Here is a 20,737-nt window from a genome sequence, read left to right on the forward strand (position 1 = left end):
GTCAATGCAGGTATTACTTCAAACGGTCACTAAACAAACTTCTGTAAGTCGAGGATCTTCTGTTCTTCATTCTTTCCCACAGACCAAGCTTCAAGAACAACAGAGGCTCAATGCATTATTTGACAGGCGATAATCCTGACCTTTGATATCTCATAATTCCACCTGACTGTGGCAGAAGATGCAGCTTTGACAAAAATTCAATATCCCCACCTAGATGAAGTTGTCTACAACTATCTGTTTAGCAAATAATGCCATGCGGTGTTATGGCCCACTGCCTCTTTTGCCAATATCAAGTTTTTGATGAACACTTTATTCCCCTATCATCTGAGACAATATATACCATCTGAAATTGCATTCTTTGATATTTGTTCTCCCAGAGCTGGGCCGCTCAGCTATTTTTATCTTTTCCATTTATTTCCCAACACAAACCTTTCACCCTTGATAATCTTTAATACCTCTAAGTTTATTCATAGGTTTCTTCCTCCCTCCAGAAACATTACAATGCATCTGTTGTTAAGTTCCGTGCATGACCTTAAGAGGCATCCATCAATATATTTCCTTTACCAATAAAGAAACTCACTTCCTCTCTCTAGTTTGGGCATTGTCTTATCTCGTTGTTGTTTTTCTAGCCATTTTGGTTGTATGTCTAAGGTTTTTTTTTTTTCTAATTCAAAAATAGAGAACGTTGATCTAATTTATCAAAGCCATTTGTCTTTCAATGCTGATGTATTATTAAATTTCAAAGTTGGTAATATATGATTAAGAACTCATCAGTAGCTTGCCCTGATTAGTTGGATTGAAAGGAAGTGGAGATAGTTTATTTTTTTATTTTTGAATAAATTATAATATTGTATGTTTCTCTTTCATTTATAGCAAGTCTGCTCATCCATTTAAGTCCAATACAAGCATACATGTAGACATATGTACGGACATACATAAATACATACATACATATACACACACCCAAAAAAACCACACTCAAATAACTCCCAAGATTGTAGTAAGTAAATTAACTTTCAATTGATACAATCAGTACATCATATTTCGAGATTGGTACAATCGATTCTAATTTATTTACTTCTTTTAAAGAATGTTTCTGAGATATCCTTGTTGTGGAGATATCCTGGATCTTGTGCTGTAAAGGATATCTCCATAACAAAACTCACAAGGTCATAACACAGCGCATTATACCAACATCAACTCCATCAACCAATCAACAGGCAGCAGTGCAGCCAACCAGCCCAGCACACCAGCCCCCCCCCCCAGTATTTATAGAGAGACGGCAGCTCCAATCACACACTGCTTGCACTGGCATGAAGCCGAAAGCACCAGCCTGAGGATGGTGAGTGGGACCTCGCCGAAACGTTGCCAAGATACTCTTCATCTTACATGGGAAAAGACCTGAACACACCCACCTAGACCTACATACCTGTATCCGTGAAAATCTACGAATATGAATATATATATATATATATATATATATATATATATATATATATATATATATATATATATATATATGTAGATCTTTGGTTGTTCGGGTTTTCTCCCGCGAAGATTTGAAGTATCTAGGCAACGTTCGATGAAGTCTCATTCATCATCTTCAGGCTTCTGTCTCCGGCTCTGTGCTTTTCAGAGTAATGTGAGATTGCAGCTGCTTCCTCCTTTTAACTGCCAGTGGGGTGGGACTTGATTGGGTGGGGCTTGGCTGTGTTCTGATTGGGTGGGGTGTGTTCTCATTGGTAGGGGTTTGGTTGTGTTCTGATTGGTTGGGGGTTAGTTAGCCGTGTTCTGATTGGTTGCAGGCGTGTTCTGTTCAGGTGGGGGCTTGGCTGTGCTCCGGTTAGTCTTAGTTGCTGGGGATTTAAGCTGGTGAGTTGTGATCTTGCTGTTTGGCTTCTAGTTCGTGGTCCTGTTGCATCTTCATAGTGGGTGTCGGTTTGCTTCATGTATGGCTCGGAGGGGTTTGAAGTGGGTAGTGATGCAGCTGTAGTGCAGCTTCTGGTCCATGGTCGTGTCTCATCTTCTGAGTGGGTGAGAGTCTGTTTTCTACATGGAAGTGTGGTGGTGGCATCTTCCATGTAGAAAACAGACTCTCACCCACTCAGAAGATGAGACACGACCATGGACCAGAAGCTGCACTACAGCTGCATCACTACCCACTTCAAACCCCTCCGAGCCATACATGAAGCAAACCGACACCCACTATGAAGATGCAACAGGACCACGAACTAGAAGCCAAACAGCAAGATCACAACTCACCAGCTTAAACCCCCAGCAACTAAGACTAACCGAGCACAGCCAAGCCCCCACCTGAACAGAACACGCCTGCAACCAATCAGAACACGGCTAACCCCCAACCAATCAGAACACAACCAAACCCCTACCAATGAGAACACACCCCACCCAATCAGAACACAGCCAAGCCCCCACCCAATCAAGTCCCACCCCACTGGCAGTTAAAAGGAGGAAGCAGCTGCAATCTCACATTACTCTGAAAAGCACAGAGCCGGAGACAGAAGCCTGAAGATGATGAATGAGACTTCATCGAAACGTTGCCTAGATACTTCAAATCTTACGCGGGAGAAAACCCGAACAACCAAAGATCTACATATAAATACCCGCGAGAACCTCAGAAAACAAATATATATATATATATATATATATAATCATATTGAGCCTGTTCTCTTACTGTAGATAAGAATATCTGCTGAAAGAGCACTTAATTATGTTGGTTACACATTCACCTCTGTGCAACAGGATTTGTATTTTAGATGTCCTTATGTCCTTCTTGAAATATCCTCTTCTGCAAGAGTCAATTTCACATGTAGTGAGATCTTTAATGAACCCATTAGCGCTGGAAGATAATAGTTGAGATTACTTATTAGCCTTCTTTATTTGACTGACTCATTTGCTTAATTTTAGAGATGGTAGGACACTAAGAAACTTTATGTTTAAATATAGGACTGTTCAAAAGTACCTGCTGACAGGTAATAAAGGTAACACTGAACCCACCTTCAACCTCTCATTCAAGAGAGGTTGAAGGTACGTTCAGTAGGGACCTACACATGGCTTTCCATAATGGAGCTTAACACATATTAAGTGCAACAGGTAGATGAGTTAAGTTGCCCTTTGGATGAACATTTCAATTTTCTGTCCATATCATTACCATTTTAGGCATGTCAGTGGGAAGAATAATAACTATATTTGCTGCATTTGTTCTTCACCATATCCTTTACTTCTTTAATTCCATGCATTTGCACAAGCCACTTTATTATTTACCACCTTGCGTTAATAATCTAGATGCAGTGAAAACTGTTAATGCAGTGACTATACTCAAGATATCTTTTGTACCAGAAATGACAATAAATCTCCACAGTGATTTTGTCAATGCCAATAGTGTTCCAATGGTGCTCCAGATGTTTTGGGATTGATGTGCCTATCAGTATTTATTTACCTTACTTATTTAATTATTTAATAGGCTGCCCATCTCACAATTGAAATGGCTCTAGTACAATTTAGCTTTGCTTCCTTTTGACATATTCATCCCACTTCTCTATGCACGTATTTGCATTTTATGCTTTTTCCTTCTCAGTTCTTTCTCCTGTTGTCTCCAGGTATTGCAATGTCCACTCTCGAAACCCTATTGTATTTTTTGGAACATTGCAAAGTATCACTGGCAGGATGGAGATACCATACATGGTGGACAATTAGCTACAGCAGAAGTCAGGAAGAATTCCGATGAATTTCACTCCTTGTCTAAATTTGCTCTAAAATAGGGGAGGGGTCCAAGTTCTTTCAAAACAAGGCTACAAAAACGCAGTCTGTTTTAATGTCGGCACAGAAGACTTCCCTGTTTTATTTCTCTCGTCTTTTCTCTCATTCAGGTCTTCTGAATGAGCAGGTTGGTGTAAGTTGATCTCTTATTCAGTCAGAAGACACAAACGAGAGAAGACACATGTCAAAAGGAGCTACAAGTCTGGCTTCTGAACCTGACGAATTGTAGAAAAGACTGAAAAGATATCAAGACTGAAAAAAAATGCTTTTTTAAAAAAAATCTCCAAAGATGAGCAAGAAAAAAAAAAGGGGGGGGGAGCCTGGAGTAAAACAGAGAGAAAGGTGCAAAGGTGCAAAAAGGAGAAAAGCAGAAGGTCATACAAAGGATTGCCTCATTGCCTCATAAATAACAGAAATATCAGTGTCGTATGAACTTCTTTTTATGGTGTAGGCAGCCTACTTTAAAAAAAAGAAAAGAAAAGAGAATCAAAGTTCACTGTGAAGAGAAGGACTACCCAATTCTCTGTTGGCAAGGACAGTTATTTATTCCCTGTGACATTCCAGATCTTGGTGTCACTAGCTTTCTATTGACCAAATCATGTGATTGCCATTTTCAAATAGAATTGACAAGATAAGAGCTTGCTACCCTTGGAGTTAGCAAGTGCTCCTTTTCTTATAAAACCTGCATCGTATCTAATCTAAATGGGATTGATGATGGCCAAGATAAACTCTCTCTCTCTCTCACACACACACACAAAACCCTTCTATCATCTTCTTTAACTTTGCAGCATAAATAAACAACTTTATTTAATAAAGCTTGTTTTAAAAGATTTGTGTTGCCTGCCCATCTTCATGCATAGCTCTAAACTTCTTATCCAAATGACTATCCATTCTGATTTGGGGATTATTTAATCCATTTGCAAATGATTCTCTCCTCCTAGAAAGCTCAGGTGATATCTAAAAGTAATACATCTCAACTGAGGTAAAATCACAGGGAGGAGGAACCTGAAGCAACAGAGGAACCATTATGAATCTCTTAAAAACTTAGGAGAACCAAATCATCCTCAATACGTAATGCAAATTTTTTGAATGGGGAAGATATTCAGGGTTAGACTATGGCAGCATTTCCCCGTATTCTTCCTAGATGACAGATCTGGATTTGCATGTATTTCTTGTCTTCTTTGATTAGGGTTTTACAGCAGGATTCAATAGTTTGATCTGAAATAAACTGGAACTGATCCAAGAAATCTACAATACAACCGATAAAACGCACAGTTGTTGGAAGTCTGGCCACAGTATTTTCCACCTGCTGAAGTTTCGGATAACTTTCAAAGACATATGGATTTGATGCAGTCATGATTAATAGCAATAGCACTTAAAATTATATACTGCTTCACAGTGCTTTACAGCCCTCTCTAAGTGGGTTTATAGACTCAGCCTATTGTCCCCAACAATCTGGGCCTCCATTTTACCAACCTCGGAAGGATGGAAAGCTGAGTTAACCTTGTGCTTGGTGAGTTTCGAACTACCGAACTGCAGGCAGTTGGCAGTCAGCAGAAGTAGTCTGCAGTACTGCACTCTAATCACTGGACCACCAAGGCTCTTGAGTCACATGAACACATTAATTGCTCCGGTAAATATGGTCAGTGGAAGGAACAAGCCTTCCTTGAGACCACAGGATTTCCCAGTTCTTGATTCCCAACCATCACTACCTCCACCATTTCCAGAACCAGCTTTATTTCATAGGCAGTTATACATTTCATTTCTTCTTGTATCATTTTACTCATCGTTTTGTTGAATTTCCACCTATAGATGCAGAGGGCTTTTAGCTGCACACCTGCATAACAGTAAATAAAGACAGCAGCAGTAGATTTTTCTTTGGAGATGTTGCCGATGTAAGGGCAGCAACATATAATGTTTAAGGGAGCAACAGATCTTTAGTTATGGAAATAAAGCTAAGAGATGAACCAAAAACCAATTGTGGAACTCTGTTTTGTACGATTGAAAAAAACAACAACATGGGTGTGACAATTCTCATATTAGCACGATTGTGACTATATTTTACAATTATGATGCCTTGTTTATAATTTACCCCAAAAAACATTGCAAATAGAGGAATCCGGGTGAGCCTTTGATATGATTGAGTAGATCGTTTACATTCTTAGAAGGATCTGGGAGTACATATCTGGACTTAAATATTTTGCATAGGAAAAGCACACAATGCTGGCTCAAAGTGTGAATTGAACATCTGTGCCAATCTATATTTATGAATTTTATCTGCTTTATCTAGCATCGCAATAACCACTTTTTAATTTTTCCCCTGTAAAAAGAATGATGGATGCATATGAGATAGATATTATGTTCTCTAGATGTGATGGTACATTATTATTATGACTCTTCAAAAGACCCACTCATTTAAAATGGGAATGTTCAGCCCATTCTGTGATCTTTCGATCTTCACCCACTTCCACTCCCTTTTAATTCCAATATCTGAGTAATGAGTATCCAAGACGTGATGTATGGGAACATTCTCTGTAAGATGACCATAAAAGATTGACTTTTGTCAAAGCTTGTAGTGAAGTGTTCAGCCACTACATTCTCTCACCAATGTGTAGGTTAATTAGATTAAATGTAGAAGATCAATCACATAGTAGTGTCTTGGTAAGATTAATTGCTCCATCTCTGCAAATTAATTTTAGCATACCACTTTGAAAGTGGTGGGAACCAGTAGAACTAAGGAACTGCAACCAGGCAGAATGCATATAGTTATTCTTCAAAAGCAAAGCGTGTCCTTACTCACGTTTTATATTTTCTGTAACAGCATTTACTGCTTGATTATATAAAGAATGTATAGAGAACGGTTGCTGAAACTGGCTATGTCTATGATGAAAAGAAGGACTAGGGGTGACATGATAGCAGTCTTCCAATATCTCAGGGGCTGCCACAAAGAAGAGGGAGTCAAGCTATTCTCCAAAGAACCTTAGGGCAAGACAAGAAGCAATGGGTGGAAACTAATCAAGGAGAGAAGCAACCTAGAACAAATGAGAAGTTTCCTACAGTTAGAACAATTAATCAGTGGAAGAACTTGCCTCCAGAAGTTGTAAATGCTCCAACACCGGAAGCTTTTAAGATGAGATTAGATAACCATTTGTCTGACGTGGTATAGGGTTTCCTGCCTAAGCAGGGGGTTGGACTAGAAGACCTCCAAGATCCCTTCCAAATCAGTTATTCTATTTTATTCTATTATGAACAATATATCTATTAGCACTAGAGCAACTATAATCTCAATTGTGTTTCAAGACGATTGTCAATTAATGGATCTCAAACTAATAACAACAATAATAACAACAACAGTTCAGTTGCCATGATTCAACCTTCAAAACCAATCGAACCCAACTTTTTCTTCAAATGTTCACCTCCCAGATGCATAGGGGAAGTTGATAAGCAAGATATAATTGCATCCCCACAACAGGCTTCTAATGCGGTAAATGTAAAAAGTAATGTATAGCATTGCAATTGTGCCAAATGGTTAGGAATAAGTGTTTTGCAATTTACGGCACCATATGTGAAGCACCTATTTTTCCAAGTATCTTAGAAAAGGATGCATCTTTTCTCATTCACACAGAACTGATTCCGTTCTCTGCAGCCCTTCTGTGCTCATTAGCATATGCTACCAATTTGCTCGGCACTAATAGTCATTACACCTGTAGTTATTCAGTGCTTTAACCTCCCAAATTAGCTTAATCCTCTTTAAAAATCATATCAATCGATAGCTATCTTCCTTTCTTGTAGTACCAAAATCCCAATTCTCCACCACTAAGCTTTAACTGACTCTTCTTTAGTTCTCTTAGTTCTACTATTATCAAAGGGGAATGAAACTTTTTCCCTGTCCCTTTTCTTTCCATACCAGGCAGAATGTCATCAAGTTTCCACTCTCTTCATAAGAAATTAGTTCATCCCCTTGAAGCACATCCATTTTTCTCTTTTTCTGTATCTTTAACAACATTACAATACCCCCTTTTGTGGTAGTGGGACCAAACTGCATATCTCATTCCAAGAAAATTTCACTCTAAATGAAGTTATTATGATACTGCACAGTTTAATGACTGATCCTTTTCCCTTCCTTTTAATCCTCAACATGGAATGGACCCTTTTCATTCAAAGATTCCTTTCTTTGCAGTCCCTACTAGCTCAACCCACAACAATGTGTATACAAAATTAGGAATAACTGATTGCTCAAAGGAGCATCATTTTCCAATTGCTTACCCAGGTCCCATTTGTGGGAATTACAGTACTTCTGGAGTTATTTGATGCTTTTCTTTTGTCTTAGTCCAGATTATGATTGAACTTGTTAAACTCACCACTCAAATGTATAAGCTTGGAGAGTTCCCCTATTTACAGGACTTCATCAATAGACATGTCGTATTCTTCCTATGTTATTTTCTTCAACAGTTACCAATCCATAGCAGGTTATTTTCTCTTATCTCATAATTGTTAAGTCTACTCAGGAGTATTTTTTTTTTTTTTTGCATGGTGCTTTGTTATGAAAGTCTAGGAAAAACAGTAACTGATAGATTATGCATATAGTAATAGCAATCACACTTCGGCTTATATGCTGCTTCATAGAGCTTTACAGCCCTCTCCAAGTGGTTGACAAAGTTAGCATATTGCCCAAGAACCTGGGTCCTCATTCTACCCACCTTGGAAGGATGGAAGGCTGAGTCAACCTTGAGCCGGTGAGAATCAAACTGCTGGCAGTCAGCAGAATTAGCCTGCAGTACTACATTCTAATCATTGTGATACCACGGTTCTTATCTATCCAACAACAGTATTGGTTTCTAAACACACTTGCCATGTTTTATGCTACATTGCTGCATGAAATAGCTATCATTTTCACCCGCTGAAGTTCAACGTAATCTTCGTGGTAGATTTTTTTTTTTCTATTTAAAATTAAAATGACAAAAGATATACATCAACTTAAATAATTCCAAGCAAGATTGAAGGGAAGAAGGACAAAAATATTATTTGATACCACTGAAACATTCCTTGGCAGCTAATCCTACCTGTTCTGATTAATGTTTTTGACACAGCTCATGACTACTCTACTTCGGTTAATTGAGTCCATTTTCTGATATATTGGTAGTTTTCAAAAAACTCCCAAACTATCCAAGGGAGGAATCAATCGCACACAATAAATTGCTCTGGAAGTTAAAAAAAAAAAATCACATCACTTGGGTATAAAAGTTCTTACTACACCACACTAATTATCCTAGATATGAAATTTCAGCTTGAGGGGACAGATAATTAATCATTAAAGACCAGTAGGTGGGTCTAAATTGTTTGACCATTTCTCTTACCCAACAATATTTCTACTGCCTATAATAACTGCTTATGTTAACAACAGTAGTTAGAGTACATATTCTTAGGCTACACATTGTGCCTATGTTTTGTTTCCTCCTAAGCTTTTGATTCAGATAGGGTCTTCTATTGTGTTGGGACTTCTTCAACTTAATGCAGATGACTGATGAGAACTCGCACAGAGCCTTTCCTCAAAGAATGTAGCACATATTGGTCCATATTGCTTCAAGTGGAACACCCGCTCCCATCATTGAAAAAAAAATGGTTTAAATAAATCAGATATGGCTAAAAATAGTAACAATAATCCATCTTTCAGATTTTCAAAAGATGTTAAAAAGACATTGTTTGCCTTATCTCAAAGCAGCTGCAAGAGAATGGATGCACAACTCCTTCCCACCCAAAGATTTGTGACTTCAAAATTACACATAATAATTTGGGTATTTTTTTTTAACGTAAGAAGTGAAGTGTGGGTTGCCTGAAACAATGAGAATTTGAAAACAAATCCCATACAAATGATTTCATCCAATCTATTCATACACATTTTAAAATACAGGTTTCAAGTCATCACTATCATCATCATCAATATCATCATCATCATCATCACTCAAGTGGGGTATCATACCTTTGTCAACTTTGCTGCAATTTTTAGGTTCTTCAAATGCCCAGTCAAAATGGAAAGTCTGCCTTTGTATTCTGCCCAACAATGTAACTGAAATTAAAATAGAACCACTCAAGGCCAGGCTTTGCTCAAAAATTACCCTCTTCTTGACCCTACAGCTCTACTGATCCTGATTCTTATGTCCTATTACTATTCTTTTTTGTCCCCTCCCCAGATTAGCATTGTATGCTTTAAAATTTACAGGTTGCCAAGCTTTAGCCTTCCCCCATCTCGAAGCAGAAGTGAAAAATTGGCTCCATTATCTGACTCTCACAATAATCCCAAGCAAGCACAGGGGAAAAAAAAATCATTTAAACAGAGGCAAGTAGAAAAACCATCTTGTCCTCGTGCTTACCTGAACTTGCTTGGTTGCTTTCCGTTAAAGATCATTTCTCTTGCCTTCTCAAGTCCTTTTCAAGCCAGGCTTTTCCCCCTGGAGTGGTTTCAAAGCAAAACATGACCAAATACAACAAACTTACTGGACTCCGGATCTGAGTTTCCATCTCCCTCTGTCCGACTGTTGGGTGAGGTCTGCTCATAGTACTCCTCTTGAGGGAAACCCAGTGGCAAAGGGTGGGTCATACTGGTGTTACTGCTGGGCTCGTGGTCTCCCAGCCCACTGTCACTGCAGCTTTCTTGAGACCCATCGGGGAGATGAAATGTAACTCGGCGCTGGGACTGCAGAAGGAAGAAAACCACAGAGTTCCAACAAGGTTCCCAAGGAATTGGCAAGTCCTCCCAACATTGGGAATGTATTATTTTAATGACAGGGAGTCCTCTAATTACAACCATTCATTTCATGACCCTATGAAACACTGTTGATCTCTTAAGATGCTGCAGGGTGTCTATTGTGTACAGGCAGTTCTTGTTTTACAATCACTTGTAAAATCACACAATCACTTTTACAACCAACACTTGGCCAATTCGAATAATTGTAATTCTAATATTTCTAATTCTATCGCCAATGTCCGATGATGGATATGGCACAAGAACAAGAATTCTACTTCTAAAATTCTAATTCTAAAATTCTAATTCTAATTATTGAGAATTAATTCTAAAATTCTTATTCTAATATGTAAAAATTCTAATTCTGATTCTGATGATTTTAATAATTCTACTTCTAAAACTCTACTTCTAAAACTCTACTTCTAAAATTCTGTTTCTAAAATTCTAATTCTAATTTGATCGCCAATGTCCAATGAGGAATATGGCACAAGAAGGATTCTAATTCTAAAATTCTAATTCTAATTATTTAGAATTAATTCTAAAATTCTGATTCTAATTCTAATAATTCTAATTCTGATTCTGATAATTTTAATAATTCTAATTCTAAAATTCTAATTATTTATAAGTAATTCTAATCCTAAAATTCTGATTCTGATTCTAATTCTAATAATTTTAATTCTGATTCTAATTTGTTCAGTGACCAATTGAAACTACGACGACACTCAAAATGTGTCCTCACACTTATGACCGTCAAAGCATCCCCGTGGTCCCGTGATCAGAATTTGGGCACTTGGCAACCAGCATGTATTTGTGATAGTTTCAGCATCCTGGGATCATGTGATCACCATTGATAACCTTCCCAGCTAGCTTCCAAGAAGCAAAGTCAATGAGATTCACTTAAAGATTGTATGATTCACTTGAAAACTGCAGTGAATTGCTTAACCAACTAGGTTAGAAAAGTTCATTAAATGGGACCCAACTCATTTAATGATGGTCTTGCTTATCAATTGGAAAATTTGGACTCAATTGCAGTTGTAAGTTGAAGACTACTTATGGTAATGGCCAGTTTTTGGTGGGTCTAATGGGATGGCAGAAGACACCAACCAGTCTATCCTCTTATACACAGTAGTTTTAATTATTCTGTGAAACAGGTGAAGAACAGTGTGCGCATGTGATATATGAGTCACTTTCGTGTGTGAAAGGTTTTTTCTTTTAATATTATATTGTGTACTGGGTAGAACAATCAGTCTTATTTTTAAATGCAATCACTATCCAAGACTCTCTTTTGAAAATTTTGTAGGTATTATTTTAAATTTGACATGTTAAATAATGCAGGTAAGGTAAACATCTTTTGGAAATGGAATTGATTGGAGGGTTTTTGCATTTAAAAGATGCAAAATTACAGCCAGACAATTTCAATATATCTAACATGAGATCAATGTTTAAGAATTTAGTAGCTGAAGTGCTTAGAAGAATATATAGAAGAATGACAATATTTAAGGCCTGTTTCCCCAACCAAAATACTTTTGCTCATACAACAAATTTTCTTCTCAGAAATATTTAAAAATATTCTGTTGTGCAGTTATCAACGATACCTTTTAATTTTTATTCTGAGTAAGAGGTTAGTAAATTAAATTATTCTGAATAATATATTAAATGCTAAAGTGTTCTAAATAAAGTATTATTTAAACAATAAAATAATTCAAGTGTGAACTGTTCTATTTATTTCATATTACAATTGCAATACAAAAAGAAAAAACGGTATTGCTTTTATGATGCCCTTATAGTAATTATACTTAATTTAAGAAAATCAACTTTCAGTTAAAAGTATACAAGCAAATCTGAAACATTTTCTATGCCAATCAGGGCTTAGAGATATTTAGGGACGTTGCCTAAATTTAGCACAAAATCATTTATCACAAAGCACTAGTTATATTTCTGACTAATTTAGGACCACATTTGGGGATTATTTAATTATTTTACAAATGAGGGTTGAAAAAGTCATCACAAAGTCATTCATCAATATACAATAGTATTTTTTTCCATATGTCTAAGATTGCAAACTAATACATTAAGGTAAACTTTCACCTTTATTATAACAATATAGTTCTAAATTAATGGTAATATTTAAAATAGATACTGCCTGCTGAACATACCAAGCAATTTCTTATTGACTGCAGAACCAAATTCAAATAGATCTCACCATTTTTTTTCCAAGCATTCCTGTTTTTCTCTATTTATTGCGCACCCATGAAATATCTGTAGATGAGAATCTGGGTTCCTCTTTTTAGATCAATACTCTTACCACTATATTTAACTCTCAATGGGTCTATTTCATTAGACCTTCAAGGCCATATTTGAGTAGACCTTGAAAGCCATACTTGAGTAGATTTTCAAGGACATATCTGATTGTCATTCAGACAACTTTGCACGAAGGTGATCCATTCATGGTCTAGCAAAACCCATGAGATTGCAATCACCAATCTCAGATCCCTAAATGCCCCATGGCCTCAGTTCACTGGAAGCTTTTGTTGACACCTCCTTTTCAGTTGCCTGCTTTCCTTTCTGTTGCCAGAAAACTGTAAGAAGCTCACATCATTTCTCATGGCTGGGTAGACATGAGAAATAAAAAAAAAGCTTTCAGCTGGCATGCATTGGGTGGATAAAAACAGAAATCTGGGTCATGCAAACTTGAAAATTTTATCTATATGTCACCTTGCTGTTTTCAAAACAGCTTGGGAAAGTTTATCCTCTCTCTCTCACACACACCTTTTTCTGTGCCAATTTAAGATTTGGAAAAGGTTATTCTCTCCCCCACTGTCCCCTTAAAGAAAGTTTCATAAGAACATGAATTCTTGCAAAAGAGGAGAGAAGTCATGCCAATGTTCCCATTTTGAATCTTAAAAGGCATAGCTTCTTAAAAGACAGACACTTTTGACATTGGCTATTCTTCAACATGTTTAATTAACTCCAAGAAGTGCTTGACGCGAGATGCACTGATGCTCAGTGGCTTTTACCCCAGTTGCCCTATTTCTTTATTGGGGGGGAGGAAGAGGAGGAGGCAAAGAAGAATAAATAATTAATGCAATAAGAAAATAAATGGCACATAGTTTCTATTTGCATCATCTTTTTTGCCATGATTATTTGAAATTCAGCATTATCATTATTATTTGAAAAAGGCCATCGAGATCTGAAGGTGCCCTATTCACCTGGGGATGGGCTGTCGGAGGCCCTGAACATCAAGAAGTTTCTCCTTTCTTGTACTTTTCTCATTTTTCCTGTACTTAGCAGATCTGAAAATCAAGCCCTGAGCAATCACAGCATTTCCAATACGCTCTTTCTTCTTTCCTCTAAATCTCATCTTCTCACAGAAAATACTCAGGGGGAGGAGGGAAAAAAGAACAAGGAAAAGTTGTGAGATTTTAGTGCTGGTTTCTAAATAGGAAGTTAAGAGCAACCAATGGTTGTCTTTATCTTCCTTAGGGATTTCAACTACTTTAGGAAATTTTCGAACAGCTCCTGTTAATTGCTGGAGTGGCACAGTGGCTCAGCGGTTAAGACAGCAGGCTTGTTGGCTGGAAAGCCAGCAGCCCAGTTTTGAGACCTAAGCACCATGCAATGGGGTGAGCTCCCATCCTAGCCCCAGCTGCTGCCAACATAGCAGTTTGAAACATACAAATGAGAGGAGATCAATAGGTACCACTTCGGTGGGAAGGTACCAGTGCTACGTGATGTCATGCTGGCCACACGACCGTGGAAATGTCTTCACACAGCACTGTCTCAATGGCCTTGAAATGGAGATGAGCACAACTCCCTAAAGTCGGCAACAACTAGAGGAATAAAATCCACAGAGAACTCTTTACCCTTTACCTGTTAATTGCTAAGAAAATCTAGAGAGGAGCTTGTGGGGATTCTCTCCATATCACAATTTAATGCAATCTCCCTCAAGTTACCCTTCCTGAACACACAGGGGAAAAAATCCAAACACAAGATCCACATGTTTCATTTCTTTATGCTGCTCACAAGGACCCACACATCCCCAAGTGCACCCTACAGAAAAGATGCATTTGGCAATGCAAAAAAACAAAAACAAAACATAAACTTATACACCTGGAAAGTGAATATAGACATGGCTAGTCTTTGGCTAAGATCATAATTAAGCTCTAAATTTCTGTTGCTATGCCAAGACAGTTGCTAAGCCTCATTTTACAACCTTTCTTGCCACAGTGGTTAAGTGATTTTTTTAGTTAGCCAACATGGTTGCTAAGTACATCTGGCTTCCCCATGGACTATGCTTGTCCAAAGGTTACTAAAAGTGATCACCAATTCTTGAGTGCATGTCAGTTGGCAAGCATCCAAATTTCGATCACGTGGCCATGAGGATGCTGCAATGGTCACAGGTGTGAATGATGGGCATAAGTCACTTTTTTCACTGCTGTTGTAATTTCAAGTGGAATCTAAACCAATGTTTGTAAGTCCAGGACTGCCAATACCAGGCCATGAATGCCTACAGAGGCATGTAGTCATTTTTGTCCATACTCTGACAAATTAGGCAGAGCTTTGACATCACAAATTGAAGACAGGAGACATGAAAACTTGACACATCGATCCAGTCATTGGTAGCAATGAACTCACCAATGGAATCACAAATTTACATATTCATGTATCTGGAAAGCATTGGTACATTTGTAGCAACATTCACTGTTGTATCTTTGAGGTTTGCAAAAGTCTCAGCATGTTCTAACCTCAACTATTCCTCATGTTCCTCCAATATATTTGAGCAGTTTTCTTAAGAACTAAAAAAAAAAACCCTCTGTAAATATTTTACCCAGTCAGAAGGTTTCTTTTTCTTTGGGAAACTGATCAAAGGTGACTTTAAATTATTTATTCGACAAACTCAAAAGGATTACCTCCCAATCATTCTAATTCTCTTTCAAGCCATAAAAGATAACAAGTTTGATGTGTTAATCATTTTCCCCCTCAGAACAACATCTCTGAATTAAACTATCATCATTCACCCTTATCAACAGCACAGAAGAGCCAAAGAACTGAAACGAAAGAGAAGACATAAAAAAAGAGGAGGAGGAAAATCTTGCCATATTCAAAATGTCACGAATATCTAATTTAACTTTCAAAAGGCAGTTATTGTATGCTAATTAGGTATTGAAATGAGACTTAAAAGCAGAATTAAATAATTAATGTTTCTGCAATATGTTACATCGATACACAACTAAACTGGTGTCTGGTTTATAGACTGAAGTTCTAACATTAAATAAATTTGTCTATGTCACTTCCCTGGTGCTTGTTGACAACATCAACAGACATGTGGTTCAAATTATTTTAGTTTGTATCTTCATTTTAGCCATTTTTATCCTGTTCTTTTATTTTTTTGGTGGGTGGCAGTTTAAGAATGGGTTGCCTAAGCCTGATTCAGGCTTCTCAAACCGTTTGCTTTCTTCAGATTTTTGGGGTGCTATCTACCGGAAATGGAGGTTGTGACAAATTTCATTTTCCTGGGCTCCAAGATCACTGCAGATGGGGACTGCAGCCAAACAATTTAAAACATGCTTGCTTCTGGGGAGGAAAGCTATGGCAAATCTAGACAGCATACTAAAAAGCAGTGGCATCATCCTGCCAACAAAAGTGTGTATAGTCAAAGGTATGGTTTTCCCAGTTGCAATGTATGGCTGTGAAAGTTGGACCATAAGGAAGGATGAGCACTTTTGAGAATACTCCTGTGAGTCCCTTGGACTGCAAGGCGATCAAACTGGTCAGTCCTAGAGGAGATCCACCCTGACTGCTCTTTAGAAGGCCAGATCCTGAAGATGAAACTCAAAGACTTTGGCCACCTCATGAGAAGGAAGGACTCACTGGAGAAGAGCCCAATGCTGGGAAAGATTGAGGGCATTAGAAGAAGAAGGGGAAAACAGGGAATGAGTTGGCTGGATGGAATCACTGAAGCAGTAGGCATGAGCTTAAATGGACTTTAGATGGTAGAGGACAGGAAGGCCTGGAGAAATATTGTCCATGTGGTTGCTTTGGGTCAGACATGACTTCACAACTAACAACAACAACGATCTACCAGAACTTCAAGCCAATATACAGTTTATTGAAACAAGACAAAGATAAAAAAACAAATACATTTTAATTGTGTATAAAAGTTATACTACCATTCGGGATACTATACAGGGAGAAAGGAATTCCATAATTTGGATGCCGCTACAATAAAGTCCTTTTTTTTTTCTAGTTTTGATCAGTCTAATTTTCATAGATACAGAAATTAAGATGTTTATGAATCCGGATCCATATGGACTGCGAGAGCCCTTAAAACCATCCTGAGCAAAGCAAATTGGAAGGAGGTAGACACACATATGACTTAAGAAGCATTTTTGTTGGCAACTTCAAGTGTGAAGACAGATGTCCTAAAACTTGCAGAACAGCTGAATGTGCAAGTAGTCAGGCTGCCCCTATTTATCATGGCCAGTCCTATTTTCTGCTCCCTGTCTTTAATAAATCACAGTTCTTAGTTCTGCCTTTTGGTGATGCTTTATTCAAATCTCACAGCTTGGGCAGTGCTATAAATGTCATTTGCCAAAGTGCAGCTTCTCTTCCTGCCTTCAGCAATTTACCATATCAACCTGAGGCAAGGCAGTCACTTCCTATCACTTAGAAAGATTGATATAAATGCAACATTGAGTTTAGAGAGAAAGGTGACATGAGCATATTAAGGGCATCTCCAACTGAACATGAATCAGAATCAAGTCGGACTCCCACATAGCTAGGGTTGAAGTTCTCTTTCATAATTCTCCTTCCAGCCAATCCTAATTGAGGAATCATCAATGAGGAACGGGTGCATTACACCTCCAAGCCTTCATTAGTTTGGTTATAGATATATCAATTAAAGAATATCAATTAGTGATAAAATTTTAGTTAAACACCCTTTTTGATTTTGCTATGCACTGCATTATTTAAGACACAACCAGACTCAAAATAGAGTATTTTGAATTTTGTTTCAAGAAAGTACATCTTCCTATCAGTTTCTATAACTTCAGACTGAATGCAAAATTAATTCTATGTGCATTGCCATCTGATTCCTAATTTAATAAAGCAATACATAAGGGTAGAACTTTAGGTGGTTGCATGATGGAGAGATAGATGTGAATTAATAAGATTTCGACTGAAAGAAATTGAGAAAGCTGATCCAATATCTGTCTATGTTTTTCAATCTCCTTTTCTCTCTCTCTCTCTCCCTCTCCATCTATCTATCTATCTATCTATCTATCTATCTATCTATCTATCTATCTATCTATCTATCTAGTCACTAGTAATCATCACTGATTTGATGGCACATAATGAATATGTAAATGTCATTCTAATTTTAAAGGTGTCTTCAAAGACTTCCATTAGGATTTATGAAAGTTTACTAAAGAGCCTTTAAAGGCTTTCATTAGGGCTATTAAAATTGCTAAAAAAAATCCTGGCTCTAAATTCTGCCAATTACATTTTAGTGTAATAAATTATCTGAAGCTAAAGATTAGAACATTTGGTCATCAGGGCAGAAATTTCCCCATAAAATTCTTAAAAATAATAATGGCATAATATTACTGCGTGACCAATTTATACGTCGTATACACTCAATCATATGTTTCAATGTGTAAGAACTCATCGTAAGAGATCCATTTCCAAGGAAAAATGTAAAAAAGGAAACTCATAGGCAGGTGTGTAGAAAGAAGGAAGGGGTAATTTATCTATGATAAAGGAGGCCTTGTTTAAATTACTTAACAACAAAATTGTATCTTGATAGTGAAAAATGTATTTAGTTTTCACATGAAAACAAACTAACTTAATTTTGCATTGTGAATGAATGTATAAATGCATACAGTATAAGGCTGTATTATTTTCTCACTTAAAATTTGGCCAAATTTTCATGCATGTATTTATTTATTTTTTTAAATGAATAAAAATAGAAGTTGTCGGAGGAACTTTCATGAACTCTACATTTTGTAAATGAACTCTACATTTTATAAAACTGCAAACAGAAATGCATATGTTCAGAAAAACATGTGCACCAGAACACACACAACTAAATGAATTTGTTTACTAAATGAATTTGGGGGAGGAAAAAAAAAGAAGTCAGATTTGGAACAGTTAAGATAGTTTCCAAACAAAGAGTAATCAACTTATTAACTTTGATCTACAAATATTATCTATTATATTGGTCTTCATGTGGGAAGAAGGGCAGGAAGCTTGATGCTTTGTTTCTTCTCAGTCTTGGAGCAGAAACCAGTGTGAGATCCATCACAACAAACTGTTGTCTGATTACCTATTGACTTGCAGTCTGAAATTGAAGACATTAGACAGCTTCACAGATGCCATCAATTAGCATGGTGAGCCATGGCACTGACGTTAATTATAATTACATTTACAACTCTGAACTGCAAAGCCAGGAGTGTGAGTTGGCATGAAGGCAACAATTTTTGGTAGCTTCCTTTCAATTTGCTTCTTTAAAGATGGTTTAGCAGAAATGCTGGGAATCAGTTCTTATATGTGATTTTCTCTAGCTGTCTATCATCAGTGGGATAACAGAAATGGTTTATTTAGGGAGAAACTGGTATTTCCAAATTCAATTTGCTCCCAAGAAAAACAGTGATTGTGTGCTCATATTCTTCTTTCCTCCATATTGTTGATCTCCTCCTCCTCCTCTTGCCCTCCTCCTCTTCCTCCTCCTCCTGCTGGAAGTAGTAGATATAAGACTGGTATTTCATCATCAGAAAATCTTGTATATTTTGTCTCTTTGTCTCAAATTGAAACTCAGTTACCTTTCCTTGAGGCCATTTCACTTGTGGCACCATTACAATTAAATATTTTTATTGTTCTCCTTGTGTCACTCCTATGTTATGCTTTGTATTTTTAAGCTGGGATGAATGTGTTTCCTTTTCATTTTTTAAAAGGATCATTCATCAATACTGAGTAATCATTCCTGACTATGGACCATTAGCAAATATATCAGCTGAATATACTGTTCAATGGTACGGAATGAAAAAAAAAAATGACAATCAAAACACAGGCAATGTTTCTGTCTCTTAAAAGGAACATTTTTAAAGCCAGTGTTCAGAACTGAATGGTTAAATGGAGGATGACTTACAAATTTATGAAACAAGGTAAAAACACAAGGGGGCTTTGATCCCAGGAGTGGCTTTTGGGATTCGTAGCCAGGCTGCAACCTGTTTTGCATTTACAGTGCGATTCTACGAATATCTGCTACTAAATAAGGGATTCGGGTTTCTTGGGACTTAGTCTTATGAGTGCATATGAACGATCGGAGACTTCATTCTTTAAAAATGTAATAAAGTAAAACACAAGAAGCTTCTCAGGTTCTCATTGGCTTGGGGGAAACCATCAGGCAATAAAAATTGGACAGGAGTAAAACACAACTTTTTGTTGTTGTTGTTGAAAAATTAGTGTGGGTTATTTCCCATTTAATCTGGGCTCAGCAACCTCCCAGTTAACCTGCCTATCCGCACTGCAGCAGACACACATATTACTCTGTTCTGCTAGCAAAACTATAGCTTGATGTTTATTTATTAAACATTAGCAAACATCAAAAGTGAAAGATAAAAGAGGACAGAAGACAAGCAGAAAGAAGAGAGAGAGAGAGAGAGAGAACAACAGGCAAGAGATAAAAGCGCAGAGAGATTAATATGACATCTACATTATCTTTATCTACAAACCTATCGATCAAAAGACACAGACACTTCCAGAGCCACCGGAAACCATGTTATAAGCAATTAGTACTGGAAAAAATAGCAAAGAGGATGGCCTTTGGTTATTCCAGGTTTAAACCCCTGTTGATATGTAACAGAGTAGAACAGAGATAGCACATTGTCTCCTTCCATCTGTATAACCGAACAAACAAATAAATATTCTCCTTATAGAACTTAAATATAACTGAACTATTGCAGCAGAATACTGACACATCCAAAACCATCTTTTCTTCATTCACCAACCAGGTTGGTTAATCTGTTTTAAATGTTTCTTCTGTGAGCTTCCTAGATGTACACTTCTATAAGTGGCTGCCCCCCAAAAGAGGGAGTCAAGCTATTCTCCAAAGTACCTGAGAGCAGGACAAGGTACAACAGATGGAAACTAATCAAGGAGAGAACCAACCTAGAACTTAGAAGGACAATTCAACAAAGGAAAGGCTTGCCTCCAGCTGTG

At 37.3% G+C, this 20,737-nt stretch overlaps 1 protein-coding gene across 1 annotated transcript in view; it reads right to left on the reverse strand.

Annotated features, from left to right (window-relative positions):
* PCDH11X (protocadherin 11 X-linked) overlaps positions 1–20,737 on the reverse strand; it is a 566,008-nt gene that overhangs the window by 113,853 nt on the left and 431,418 nt on the right. The window contains exons 6-7 of the mRNA XM_087941083.1: positions 10,273–10,471; positions 9,758–9,844 (exon numbers count right to left, since the gene is read on the reverse strand). Of these exons, the coding sequence (XP_087797209.1) occupies positions 9,758–9,844; positions 10,273–10,471 (286 nt within the window). The remainder of the gene's footprint in view (positions 1–9,757; positions 9,845–10,272; positions 10,472–20,737) is intronic.

Source organism: Pseudonaja textilis, chromosome 12 (assembly GCF_049901715.1).
Source record: "Pseudonaja textilis isolate UNSWEBS1 chromosome 12, rPseTex1.2, whole genome shotgun sequence".
In the NCBI taxonomy this organism is placed as follows: Eukaryota; Metazoa; Chordata; class Lepidosauria; order Squamata; family Elapidae; genus Pseudonaja; species Pseudonaja textilis.